Genomic DNA, 15,196 nt, shown 5'->3' with positions numbered 1-15,196 from the left:
GATTCTTGGAAATATTTATGGTTGACTGGATGTCGATGTATAATTATGTAGCTTCTGCTTGAGGAACGCCCAAATCCTACAAAACTCTGTGCAACCAAACAATTTCACTTGTTGCTTCCCATGCTAATATGTATTCTGCTTCAACTGAAGAAGTGGCCACTATAGCTTGTTTCTTGCAAATCCAAGATACTGCAGCTAACCCCATGTTCATTAAATAGCCAGAGGTTGATGCTCGATCATCAATAATGCTAGCAAAGTCAGCATCTGAAAATCCACCAAGTACAAAGTTTTTAGTCTGCTTGTAAAGAATACCAAAATATTTTGTTCCTTGGATATATCATAGAACCCTTTTGGCTGCATTCCAGTGGTTGTCTCGTGGTTCCTGCATAAAGCGTGAAAGAATACTAACTGCATAAGATAGATCTGGTTGAGTCATTTTCAGATAAAATAGGTTGCCAATCAACTGTCTATAAGTAGTGTTGTCCACCTTCCCCCCCATTCAAATTTTGAAAGTTTCAAGTTTTGTTCCATGGGGGTAAGAATGGGCTTAAAATCCTACATTCTGAAGTGTTGAAGAACTTCTGCTACATACTTACTCTAAGAAATGAAAATATGATGTGGACATTGGAATACTTCAACTCCAAGATAGTAGTGAAGTAGTCCCAAGTCTGTCATCTTAAAACCTGCATGTAATTCCTTTTTCACCTGTACAATATGATCGTCATTATTTCCAGTAATGATCAAATCATCTACATACATAACAAGAATCACCATATTTTGACCCTGTTGTTCCTATTTTATTTTTCTCATCAGGCCTTACATATTTCAAAAGTTGAACAACCCATTTTGGCAATTGATGTTCACTTATTTGAGATTCTGAAAAGTCACCATCGTTATAAAGAGGATTAATGTAAAAATATGTATGTTGATCAATTACAGATTCTTGGGGCGAAGAATCATTGTTAGAAGAACTACTTCTACTAGGAGATTCTGATGAACTACCAGAAGACCCAAACTGTGTTGGTGAAGTAGATGGACTAGATGAATCATATTTAGAGGAAGGAAAATCAAGTTCATACCAATTTTTTGAATTTGGTTGACTCTGAATGTTTACTTTCCTTTTATCTCCTTTTGTTTCCAATTTTTGAAGAATATGTTCTATTTCTTTAACACTCTTACTCTCAGTTTCATAAAAAAATTACATCTCCGCTGACGATAAATTTCCCATTTGACAGAAGCTTGTACCCTTTCTTCTCATCTGAATATCCAATCATTGTGCATTTCAAACTTTGTGAGTCAAGATTAGTTTGCTTTTCTTTTGGAACTAAGGCATAAGACACGGAACCAAAAACTCTAAGGTGTTTAACTTTAGGTGTGAAACCAAACCATGCTTCATAAGGTGTGATTCCATCCAAAGAAGTAGTGGGAGACTTGTTCCTTAAGTAAACAGTTGTATGGATTGCTTGTGCCCAATAAATAGGACTTAACTTTTTAAAAGTTAACATAGATCTCGTCGTTCCTAACAAAGTGTGATTCATTCTTTCTACTACTCCATTTTGTTGTGGAGTGTACACATTTGTAAGATGTCATTTGATACCAATGTCTCTGCAATAACTTTTAAATTCATTTGAAGTGAATTCTCCCCCATTGTCAGTTCTAGGAGTGCCAATCTTTTCTTTGAATTCATTTTCAACAAGTTGATGAAAAGCTTTAAACTTTTCAAATGCCTCAGACTTATGCTTCAAGAAGTAAACTCATGTCATTCTACTGAAATCATCAATAAAGAGTATGAAATATTTGCAACCTCCTAGAGAAGCTTGCAAGGGTCCAAAAATGTCACTGTGTTTTAATTGCAAATGCCTATTTGCTCACCATGAACTTGTCAGGAAAGTATCTCGACGTTGTTTTCCATAAATTCAAGCTTCACATCTTGCATTTTATTTCTTAAAGGTAGGAAGTCCCTTAACCATTCCGTGTTTTTATAGTTGAGAGAGACTGTCAAAGTTAGATGTCCATATCTCACATGCCGTAATTTGATAGGTGAAATGTTTATGCTTGCTGCACCTGCAAAGTCAGAATTCCTTGGAACAACTATTCCTTTCATCCTTAACAGTTTTCGATCTTCATATCTTGTCATCATTGCTTCATGTTTTGTTTGATTGAATTAATTTTAACTAGTCCATCCTACAAAACCACCTAATGTCCAACTTGTCAGATCGAGACTAAAGAAAACAAATTCTTTTTAAAGGTGGGTACATACCATACATTTGAAATCAATCTTTCTCCAATGTCAGTAAGATAAACTTTAATGACATCCTTTCCATAAGGATTATGTTTTATATCATCAGCAAGAAAGATTGAGGTAGCATGGTTGGAAGTTCCAAAAGAAGTCTTGTCGAAAATTCATGTGTTGAGTTGCTCTTGTATCTAAAATCCATGCATCTTCATAATCACTTTGAAAAAAATTGGAAACTAATGCTACTGATTCTACTATTTGACTTGATGTGAAGACATATTCAGAACCATCATTATCTTAATCAGCGGAAAATTGAATTGTGTTTTGATGGAACTTTGGAATTTTATCAATGGAAGTTCTACAATCTTTTGCAAAATGGCCCACTTTGTTACATCTTCTACAAACAATTTGATTCAAGTCTCTGCCTCTTCCTTCATACTGTCCTCTCCCTCTACTTTGACCTCTGCTTTGAGTTTTCCCTCTGCCTTGACTTTAACCTCTTCCTTGATTGTTTCCTCTGCCTTGAAAGTTGCCTCTATTTTGAAAATTTCATCTGCCTTGATTGTTTCCTCTTCCTTGAGAGTTTCATCTTTTTTGGCTTCTTCCATGACCTTGTCCACAATGTGTTGCTGGATTTTGATTGAAATGTCCTCCTCCTCTAGAATTGTCAGTTGATGATTTACTTGTGTTGGCCTCTATGAAGAAGACATCTTCCCCTTGTTTCTTCTTCTCAAACGTTTTGTCATGTTGAGCCAACATCTCACTTAGCTCATCGAACTTTAATTTATCTAACTTTCCAGTCACTTGTAGAGTTTCCAAAAAATGTGTGTAAGAAGAAGGCAATCCAGCAATTAGAAATGTGGTCATGAAACTATCATCTAATGTTGGAAATCTGGCTTTTACTATTTCTTGCTTAATATTTTTAACCCTGGAGATATACTCAAGGACATCTCCTCCTTCAGTTAGTTTTTGTTGAAGCAACTTAATTTGTAGATCAACCTTTTCTTATTCAGGTTGTGTATCAAATAGATATTTGAAAGTACGCAAAGCAGACCATGCATTTGAGGTGTTTTCAATATGAATATACATCTCATCATTAACTCAAGACTTTATAATAGCTAGTGCCTTGACATTTTTAACTTCCCATTTTGCAAGTGAAGTTACATCTGTGGGTATATTAGGCTTAATGTCTCCATCACATATCTCTTGCCACAATTCATTATATATTAGAGTGCTTTCAAAGAGACATTTCCATGTCTTGTATTATTTTACCCCTTCAAGCTTATTAGAATCAGAGAACAAATTAATTAACTTCGACATTGTAGGTTTGAGTCTTTTCACCAAAAAGAATCAAGAACAGAAAAGAGATGAGAAACACGTCACACAAAACATGCCACACAAAAATTATCTATCAGGACTTGGCCTTGACCCTCATATAGTCGTTGAAGGAGAAAAATGACTAAGCTTTGCACTTGGCTCTAGTCAATTTCTCTTAAGAATTTTAAAATGAAATCTTTCAAAATTTGACTAATTTACAATCCTTCCAACGTTTTATGCAAAATTTACTCTAACCCCCCCTCAAAGTAAAAAATTCCTTTGAGTTACAATGTTTCACTTATCTCTCCAAATAAAAAATGAAAAATTACAAAAGATAGAATCTCCTTATTACTCCAAGAATTACAAAATTTTACCACTCCACAAAAGTTACAAATGATCCTTTCACACCTTATTACTCCTAAAAAAATATTACAAATAACAAGAAGTTCCTCCAACCATGGTACCATAGCAAAAATTACCATTACATGCGAGTTCAATTTTAATCAAATTGTAGATATGCCAAAAACCAGATATATAAAAAACCCATTTAATGTAAAAAGGCCATATGCTTTGTCATTGCATTGCTACAAGTCTGCACTAAAATATTCTTGTGTACTCTGCCTTAGATCCATTGACTAATAACTATGCATAAGTAAATCGAGCTCTTTTCTCTAATTTATGAGGCACACTGTGTATGTTGCACATTATCTAGGCATGACGTTTAGCTCAGCACTGTATCCTTCTCCTAGAAATGTGTGCTGCCTCTCACAAACAATTCCCCTTTTTTGCTTACGCGGTGCTACCAAGCTTCCACTCCCCAAGGAACAATGCAATGCTTATACTATGGGATCAAATTTAAAGATGCTCGTTGACTACTTACTATTGGCTTATTTGGGCTTGACCCAGGTTTGGAAGAATTATTTAGCCAAACAAATGCCGCAGCTACTGTCCCTTTCTGCAACAACCCGCGAAGCACGGACTGAGGTCTCACCCGAGGTAGTAGGGGAGGGTGCTAGAACCAGGTTTCCACACCCTGGGGATGTCTTGGATGTGGATTGGGGCTTGCGTACTGTTTTGCAGCCTCGCGCTGTACCAGATCCGCATAGCTCAGAATACCCTTATCGTGCTTATTACAGATTGAATCACTTATTACTGGTTTGATCTAGTTAAAGCGGTCTTTAAGAAAACATTTATTAATTTTGGTTACTTCGCGCATCAAGATTAACCCAGTTCACATGTATCCAACTATAGCAAATGCAGAAATCATAACAGTTCATTTATCATAAAAGAGTAAAGTCACAAGTAACACAGAATTCAGAAGAAACTTATCTTTATTACCATTCCTCAACAATACATCCAGATCCACCTTGTGCACTTAGCTGCAAGGGTCCGTGCACATAGCTACAAACATTCCAGGCCTCTGCGCACACAGCTGCAGAGCCTTTACCTTCTATCCTACTCCCTTGACTCAGACTTACAGACACTTTCAGGCTATTTCCTTTAAGGACCCATTACATTCCATCTTCCAAAAGAACTACCTTTCCCTCATAGAGCCACGCTCTATTTATACTTTCCCTTGGCCCGTGATCCCTCCGCAAGCCGACTCTATTACTATTTCTTTACATTATTTTCGGGCGGACTACCCTTTGACTCAACCTCCTATAGTTCGCGCTCTGCACTTTCCGCGAAGTCTTTTATCCTAATATTACCCAAAATTCTGGGCTTCGCACCCCATACTTGTTCCGCGGGGCTTGCGCTACCCAACAGTCCCCCAACACAATCATCGTGACTCATCTTGAGTCACTTGCTGGCATGGCTACACACTCTTCCTTGGCTGCGTGGTTCACCTCCCATTGCTTGTCATCCGGCTGCTCCTACTTTGTCTCCTGCAACACTTCATTCGTCTCCTACTTCAGTGTTTCTACCACATCTCGCAACCGATGATGCTCATTTTGTTCTTCTTGGTTAAATAGAACACCCCCTCTGAGGATTTTAGCGTGAGTGGGGGAGCCACATATGGGACCTCCTGGTACCACCATAGCCCTTTTCGACCATCGTATCTTCTCTTCACACCATCCGCTGCAAACTGTGTTGCAATTTTGCAAGACCTTGGCTACTTTCCGCAGGATCCCAATCATCGAGAACCATCAGAGGCAACTTATTGACTACATCTCCACCCATGGCTGTCGTCTGTCCATCCTTTTGTTGTTCTATTGTAGTGCGCCATCCTACCCCTGGGAGGGGCGATGACATCCGAACCAATTCTACTTCGCATCCCCTTTTTTCCAGTACATCCATTGCTAGTGATGTTGTAGCCTGCGAGATATCTGTAGCTGTCAATACCAGACTCCTTAGAGAGTCCTGCTCCTCCCTCGGCCAGATTACTACCTTCGGGCACATGCCTGGTGTAGAGATGATGAACAACTCCATCTGTATTTCCAAAGCGTAGGTTTCCCAATGGATTCCCCCTGGTGATTTATAAGCCATGCGAAGTTCAAATGCCCAGATTTCCACTCGTTCCAGCTCGTGTAACCTTCCCATGTGAAATATGTGGCTGATCATTTCATATCTAGCTCGTACTATTACTCTTAATTGCCTGCCGCCTACTCCCTTTTGCCATAATGCAGCCCTCTTGTCATGAACAGTGCTATTAATGGTCATCATTCCTTGGAGCAACGCACTCACATGGCTTTGTACACGGAACCACGCCCCTGATTATTGGCCAAATGTGTGTGTAGCCTGATACCCGTGCATCTATCCCCCAGATTTCTTTATTGTCCCTCACTCTCTTTCAACTGGTCAGAGCAGTGAGACTCTCCTTGGAATGGTTAGTCAGGTGGTTGGCCTGCCCGTATAGAGCTTCAGGTGACTGCCATTCACTCTTCCCGGGAAGGGGTCTCCGTTGAGCTTAGCTAGCTGAACTGCACCCCCATCAGTTACTTCTTTAACGACATAAGGTCCCAACCAATGCATGCGGAGTTTACCTGGGAATTTCTCGAACTTACTGTCATATAATAATACGAGATCATCCTTCTTGAATGTGCACACCTTGATATGGAAATCATGCCATGCTTTCTCGCGTTGTTTTTGTACCTGTTGATGAAATCCCACCAGAAATCATTCTTCATCCAATTCGTCGAGCTATGCGAGCCTTTCCTCCAAGGCCCCACGATCTGCCATTCTTATAGCTGCTGCAATCTGTAGACTGGGCATGATATATTCCATAGGCATCATGGCCTCCTTACCATAGATTAGTCGAAACGGTGTCTGGCCTATCAACTTTTTGCGCGTGGTTCGGTATGCCCATAGCATAGCAGGGATGCACAAGTCCCAATCATTTCGTCATGCATTGCAGATCTTAGTCAGTGCGGTTTCCAAAATTTTGTTGAATTCTTCAATGGTCCCATTTGCTTATGGATGGTATGGCATGCTCTGTTGGTGATATATCTGGAATTCCTCAATGAGCACGCTGATGGTTTCATTCAAAAAATGCGTTCCTCGATCACTCATGAGAATCCTAGGACACCCAAACCTGGTCAACACATTCTCAAACAAGAACTTTGCCATTGTCATGGCTGTGCAATCCTTAACTGGCTATGCTTCTGCCCATCGGGTCAAGTATTCGGTCATAGTGATAATATAGCGTGCGCCTGTCTCCCCTCATGGTTCAATAGGCCCGACGAAGTCGATCACCCATTTCTCAAATGGCTGTAGTGTTACCTGTGGCTGAAGTGGCATTTCATCCCTTCTCGACGACTTGCCCATTCGTTGGCATACATCGTAGGCCCGACAGTGTGCTTTTGAATCTTGATGTATGGTGGGCCACCATAATCTAGCGTGAAGAACCTTCTAGGCTATGGCACGGCCCATATAATGTCCACCAACAACCCCTCCATGTCCTTCAGCAAGGATCTATTCTCGCTCAAACTCTGGTACATATCTACATAATATCTCATCATGGCCCATCTTGCAGAGATGTCTGGCAATCACAGTGAAATCTGCTGCTCGTGTCACCAATTCCTTCTTTTGTTGCAGAGAATACCCCTGCGATGCAGTGCCGGTAGTCAAAAAATAGATTATATCTTCAAAGTGGCCATCCTCAATGTGCACTGTATACAATTGGTCGTCTGGGAGTCCTTCTTCTAAACTCATGGGTTCCTCGCCTGTCTAAATCTTGGATAAGTGGTCTAGACCCACATTCAGATGTCCTAGCTTTACAACAACCTCAAAATCATATTCTTGAAACAATAGCAACCATCGACAGATGTGCCCCCCCAACACAGGCTTATTCACTAGGTATTTTAGTGTAGAGTGGTAAATATACACCTTAAAATGTCTTCCAAGAAAATAGTGATGATACTTTTGGAGTGCGTAGACCATCACTAATCCCTCTCGCTCAGAGGTAGAGTAATTCTTCTAAGGTTTCGACAATCTTCGACTTGCAAACGCAATCGGGTGGTCAACTCCCTCCACTCCTTGCTGAGTAAGTACTGCTACTAACGCGATACACGACGCATCAACATGCACATTCCTCATTCCAGCAATATGTGGCATCCTTTTTTAACAACTGCTCCATTGGATCTGTGATCTGGGCGTAACCTTTTATGAACTTCTGATAGTACCCTGTGTGTCCCAATGTAGCGCATCGCTGTTTGACACTACGTAGTGCTTGCAAACCTAGTATGACAGTGATCTTTTCCAGATCCACCATCAAGCCTTGCCTACAAACTACGTGGCCGAGCAAGTTCCTGAAAGGAACAAGGAACGTACACTTCTTTAGATTGAGCGCAATCTGGTGTCAACGGCAGGTATCTAGCATTAATCGTAAGCTCTCAGTATGTTTCTTAACTAGGCCAAAGACGGTCCAATCGTTAAGATAGACTTCCAAGAATTTATGTATGAATTTCTTGAATGCAGCTACCACAATGCGGGAAAATATTACCGATGCATTCTTCAGCCCAAATGGCATCACCGTATACTAAAAACAACCCCATTCCGTAGAAAACGTTGTCTTGCTTCGATCTTCCAGCGCGATCTTGATCTGATGGTATCTAGAGAACCCATCCATAAAGGAATACGCTTCCTGCCCACCCACATTTTCTAAGACTTCATCGGTAAAAGGTGTGGGAAATGGATCGTTAACACAAGCATCATTGAGTTTCCGTAGATCCACATAGATGTGGATCTCACCCTTCTGTTTCTTCTCCTGTACCACCATCGGACTTACCCAATCGGACTCCTCAACTGGTTCAATGATCCCGGCTGCCAGCATCTTGTCCAATTCTTCTCGTACTTTTTCTTTGTATTTTGGATTCAATCAGTAAGGTCGCTGCTTTACTGGCTTCGCGTCGGGCTTCAAAATTATCTTCATCATTCCTAGTTCGCCTTGAATCCCTTTTAGCTCCATAATCTTGGTAGGGAACAGGTCTCGATACTCCTGGAGCAGCTCGGCGACCTTTTCCACTATAGCTTCGTCCCAATCCCCAAGTGTAGCATACTTTGGTTCTTCTTTTGTTCCGATATTCACTTGCTTTGTTTTTAATGCTGCTGTGATGTCTGGATCTTCTGTTTCGGGGCCGCGCACTTCTCGACTTCCTTCAGATTTTGGTATATTCATGTCCGCAGATCATCCTTGTCACCTTCTGCTTTTACATTGTAACATTCCAAGGCCCGGCTCAGCTGTCATGACCAGTCTGGTTACACGACTCCTTTCTGTTCTAGTGGCATCTTGAAAATTGCAGTCTTTACTAGCTTTAATGTGTCGTCCACTGTATCCATCCATTGATCCTCAAAAAGAAATGTTGACAGAAACCTTTCGCACAAGATATCCCACTCCCCTGTGCCATGTCGAAGCTCTGTTTCAGTATACCAATTCCTTGGGATGACATCCAAGGTATGATAAAATAGGTGCACCCATTCTGGTTGTGGCTCCTCACCATAGGCTTTGGTCCATTTGCTCAGGTGTATGTGCGGATTCTCTCATCCATCATATTTCTCCATTAGTTGGAGCGCTAGCTTCCCAAATCGTATCTGCATCATGCACTTACAGCTTCACCAATCTACGAAGGTTCCTTCATGGGTACCCCACCATCGCACTGGTGTCGCGCACAATGCCCATTTGAGCGCATCAAATCGCTGGTACTCTGGTACTGTGCTCTCAAACGTTTCTAGGAATTCATTTACTATTGTGAGTTCGTCATACGCCGGCAGCTCGTGGTCCTGAGTTTTAACGCAGTACACGGATTTTGTTAGCATATTACAGTTTAAAGTAGTTGCCCTGTTCATTCTGTTCCACCATTGCTCATCTTCTTCAGTCGAATCATTAGTGTATGGTTCTGCGTAACCCTATGAAATTCTCCATTCCTCCATTACCTTACCCTTTATTTGCCTTTGTGCAGCAATTTGGTAGATGTAATCCAATGTTCCATCCTGCTCGTCGTCGCGCACAAGCTCCATGTAGCAGGGCCCCTCAGTTGGATCTAGCGGAACAACTACGCAGCGTGACTTTTTCTCAAATATCATCTTCCTCTGCTTGAGATTAATAATCCCATTCATGTCGATGGCCCAGTCTATTCCCAACAATGCGGGGTACAGGATTTTTTCGTCCACTATCTCAATAACTTCAAAGTCCGTTCTAGTGCTTGCACCATCCAGGTCTACGGTGATTCCTTGCAGCCTACCCATGGGCAAGATCTTCTACTGATTTTCCATCCATAATTGGATTGGAGATCATTGGAGTGGGGGCTTGCTGATACGCTCCCACGTCTACTTAGGCAAGACGTTTGCATCCGAACCAAGGTCCAGAATGACCTGATCCATCTCATAGTCGCCAATCCACACTATTAATCACATTTCTTGTCTAGTCCACGACGTATGGCTCCCCATTCGTCGAACTATGCGAGGTTCTCCCTATCTTGCGTATCTGTTAATTACCTCCTGCAGCCTTTCACTACCCTATTATGGCGAAGTAACTTCATGCAGGTTTCTAGAAAAATTGTCAACATCGAGGGACCTTTGTACGGCTTAGACTGATCCCCTTCTAAGGTTGCATCGCCCATTAGTACCATATTTACTTTAGATTCTTCATAGCGTGGTTCGGCCCTTATCATCTACACATTTTATGTCGTCGTAGGAGGTGTTGTCCTTTTTTCACGAATCTGTGCTAACAGCATAAAGAAATATAGCAGTTCATGGTCAAATTACTCAGAATAGGGACATGATATTCGAGTTGGATTTGTGCAATCCCACACGTAATGTCCTGGTCCTCCACAATTGTAACAAATTAGCTGTCCTCAACCTCTTCATGGTCCCATTCCGCCCCGTCCTCGACCTCGTCCTTGGAATCCACCGCGTGCAAACGTTGCACTTGGGTTTTTACCTTGCCCCTTAATCTGCATTTGGTAGGTAGATGCCTGATCTACAAACATCCGACAATCCCTTTCCTCATGACCCATCAATCTACAAAAGTTGCAAAAGAGCTGCTGGGGGGTCTGATTATATTTCGACAACAGGTGGAAATTATCCGTGTTGTGTTTTCCTCCTACTTGACAGATTGCGCACCAGAGCAGGGCGATCACGCTCGGACCTGCCTGTGCCTCTGGTCACAATGGTGCTGGTCCCCCCGTGACCACAAGATTCACCGCAACTGGACAATGGTCTTTATCATGTCTCTGGCCCCTACACTTAATGCACCAAATTTCTTCCCAAACTTCCGGCACCTGGTCTTGTTTTAACTTCTGTATTTCCAAACACAAATTCTGGACCTACGCTTGGATTTGCTGAACTCCCAACCCTAGGTCCTGTACCAGGGTTTCGTGCAGTCGCATTGCTGCCTCCAGCACTTCTGCTTGGGTTGAGATCTTCTATTGTGACAAAGACGATTTCAGATATGGCATTAGTGATGTGATGAACCAAGCACAGTGTTGTGCATCCGTCAGGGTCATGTTGGCCTCGCAAATAGTGCTTTTTAACCTTTGATCTAGATCCCATGGGGTCTCACTAGGAATCATTGTGATCTCTTTGAATCCCACGACCGACTGCGATTCCGATTTTGGCTGGCTGAACTCCTTTTTTAATTCCATGTGGATGTCCGCTATCCCCGCATTGGGTTGATGCCTGAATACTTCATATACCATGTTAGCAGCTCGGTCTTGCAGTGTGCTGACTAAGATGGCTTTCTTGATATTATCATCTGTGATCTACTGCGTGTTCCATACTAAATTCAATACAAACCAAAACTTTTTTGGATCTTCACTACCTGCTCCTTTGAATACTGGTAACTGGATGGCACTCGCCATTACTATCGTCCTAATCTTTCGTCACTCTTTTATCTAGCATCTCCGTCTTTCACACCAGACACCCCTTAGGCAGATCTCGGTCCCGGCAACGGAACCATTTGTTGGCTTATTTGGGCTTGACCCAGGTTCAGAAGAATTATTTATCCAAACAAATCCCGCAGCTACCGGCCCTTTTGGCAACAACCCACGAAGCGCGGACTGAGGTCTCACTCGAGGTAGTAGGGGAGAGTGTTAGAACTAGGTTTCCGCACCCTGGGGATGTCTTGGATGTGGGTTGGGGCTCGCGCGTTGTTCTGTAGCCTCGCGCTGTGCCAGATCTGCGCAGATCGGAATACCCTTATCACACTTATTACAGATTGAATCACTTATTACTAGTTTGATCTAGTTAAAGCGGTCTTTAAGCAAACGTTTATTACTTTTGGTTACTTCATGCATCAAGATTAACCCAGTTCACATGTATTCAACCGTAGCAAATGCAGAAATCATAACAGTTCATTTATCATAAAAGAGTAAAGTCGCAAGTAACATAGAATTCAGAAGAAACTTATCTTTATTACCAATCCTCAACAATACATCTAGATCCACCCTATGGACTTAGTTGTAGGGGTCCGTGCACACAACTGCAGACATTCTAGGCATCTGTACACATAGCTACAGAGCCTCTACCTTCTATCCTACTCCCTCGACTTGGACTTACAGACGCTTTCAGGCTATTTCCTTTAAGGACCCATTACATTCCATCTTCCAAAAGAACTACCTTTCCCTCATAGGGCCACGCTCTATTTATACTTTCCCTTGGCCCGCGATCACTCCGCGGGCTGACTCTATTACTATTTCTTTACATTATTTTTGGGTGGACTACCTTTTGACTCAACTTCCTATAGTTTGTGCTCCGCGCTTTCCACCGAGTCTTGTATCCTAATATTACCCAAAATTCCGAGCTTCGCACCCCGTACTCGTTCCGCGGGGCTTGCGCTACCCAGCACTTACTGGCTGGCTCACACTGGCAAACAGTAAGTAGTAGTTTCTTGTTGCAAATGGGGGCTTCATAAACTCGATAGAAAAATTTGTGATAACTTGTACAGATTTAAAGTTGCAATATCTTGCATCAATTAAACACATAAGCATGGTCTATGGTTGATTATGTTGCAGGGAGTAAACGAGGCTAAAACTAGATGGACGTTGGTTAATGTGCTGCAAAAAAATGGGCATGGAAGTGATGGTAACAATCAGATTAGTATGGGGAACAACCAATGCATTGATAAAGAGAGGTGCCCTCATCTCTGAAGAGAAAAACAAGAAGAGAAAACTATCTTTACCCACCAAATGGAGGTCTGGATTTGGATGGTTAATTGATTATATAGAACATTGGATCGGTCTCCTATGTGTATGGAAATACTCCATTCCCTTCATCGTTAATTTGTCGGCTTCAGTTGGGTTTTTTTTTTTTCTCATGTTGGGGGACACCCCAATCTCCCTTGCAGTGCCTGTCACCAATGCGGTTACTTTTGCAGCAACAACAATAGAGTCACAGACAAAGGCGACCCATGTCATCAATGCCAAATAACGTGTTGAAATTCAAGACATAGGAAGAAAATTTTTATAATAATAAAAAATTGATTTTCAGATTTAAAAATATAAAACCAATACAATAATAAAATTTCTTTTCCTTTTGAACAAAAACTGGACATTTTCATACCAATCATTTGCTGATCAATTCAATGGAGTTTTCCAAAAAATTGTAGAGATAGAATCTCGTCCTCACATCAGCTGCATTATTGAAGCTCTGATACCACAATAATGGCAAAAGTGTCCTCAGACACACAATTTTATTAATCAGAAAAGAAATTACATAATAATTTTGCAAGAGTTTACACACACACTCCAACACTCTTGCAATCAGGAGAAAGAACTATATATAAGCTTAATTTCCTAACCTATTCTAGTTATGGACCACTTATTAAATTAACAAGTGTCCATTTACAATAAATGCTATTCTAACCAATCTACTAAATCTACTCCTAAATTGGAACCTAAGATACCACATTATTCTAGATGTCATATCTTTTACAACAATGTTCTACTTCTAAGTGTCTCCGGTATTTAATTAAATATTCTATCCTAACTTTGTGAACTATGAATTTTGTATTTTGGATCATCTAACACCTCTTGTTTCAGAGTAGGGGTGGGACTAGAATCCATACGTAGAGGATAGTTGGACTCACTACAAGACAAGGACATCGATGGGAATAGTGGCCATAATTATCACACAAAGCACATGGGTGATTTGTGCATAATGATATGTTCTTCTTAGCTGACTCATGTAAGGTGACATTGACCTCAAGAATGTTAGAATTAGAGAAGGTATCAGTGACTACATCCTTAGCATGAGGGAGTTCAGGACAGTTATTGGTGGCATGACCGGAAACATCACATAAAGCACAAGGAGGAATAGGTTTTGGTGGCTTAGGAGGAGCTACAATTGTTGGGAGTGCCTTGTCTTTCATTCCCTTTTTCTGGGCTTTACCCCTCTCATAGATGATTTCATAATATGAGTAGGCTCCTATTGAATTTGATGTGGACCTGAAGAAAAGGCAGGGGTAGGAACAACAAGTTGGATTGGGGTCAAAGCAGTGTAAGGTTTAAGTTTATTGGGTGGAGTGTTTGCAGGAGAATCGATGTACCAAACTAGGATCCCCAAGGTAATGTTTGGTAGACTCAACGTATCCATGACATGTTCAAAATAAACTCTAGGAGGTGGAAATAAGAATGATATCTAACCAGAAGGATAGTGGCCTTAAGGAAATTCTCCAAGATGGTTAAGGCCTGGGGGAATGGTTCCAAGTGGAAATGGGTTAGGAGAGATAACATTTGAAGGAAAGGGTCCTTGAGGAGTAGTACAGGGAAACTATAATGAGTTAGGAACAATAGGCTATGGAGGTGTGGTCTGTTGTGAAGGCCTAGCAAACCGTTTTAGGGCATCTTGCAATCCTTGGAGCATGAAAACACTAGATGAGCTAGACTGGGAAGGGGTAGCTAGTGGACCATAGTAAGAACCAAGCAAAGTGGAACCTTTATAAGTTCCTGGAGAGACATTGGTGAAGGACGCGACATTCATATTGTCAGCCATGAATGAAATGTTGTATTGAGGTGAAGTATGGGCTTTGGGGTCATAGTATGTCAATTGATAGATGGTGGTGATCTTTCCATTGTGGGGAAGCACATCTTAGAGTGAACCGCAGATGCAAAAGCTGACATGGCATAGGTATAACTACAACCCAAAAGGATGTTATAGTCTAGGGGAGCATCAATGACTTCAATGTCAATACAGAGCGATATTATCCAA

General features: G+C 41.4%; 1 protein-coding gene across 1 annotated transcript; it reads left to right on the top strand.

Moving 5' to 3' along the window:
- Window positions 1–13,027: 13,027 nt before the first annotated feature.
- Window positions 13,028–13,417, top strand: LOC149222467 (uncharacterized). Its single transcript, XM_089387605.1, has one exon. The coding sequence runs from the start codon at window positions 13,040–13,042 to the stop codon at window positions 13,415–13,417; it is 378 nt and encodes a 125-aa protein (XP_089243731.1). The 5' UTR covers window positions 13,028–13,039.
- The last annotated feature ends 1,779 nt before the right edge of the window (window positions 13,418–15,196 follow it).

This window comes from Pinus tabuliformis, chromosome Q, assembly GCF_031772625.1.
Source record: "Pinus tabuliformis cultivar Carrire ecotype Pingquan chromosome Q, CPIR1, whole genome shotgun sequence".
Classification (NCBI taxonomy): domain Eukaryota; kingdom Viridiplantae; phylum Streptophyta; class Pinopsida; order Pinales; family Pinaceae; genus Pinus; species Pinus tabuliformis.
This window is presented reverse-complemented; position numbering and strand designations above follow the sequence as displayed.

Coding starts and splice junctions, on each gene's coding strand:
- LOC149222467 (XM_089387605.1), top strand. CDS start 13,040: ATGTGCTGCAAAAAAATGGGCATGGAAGTGATGGTAACAATCAGATTA.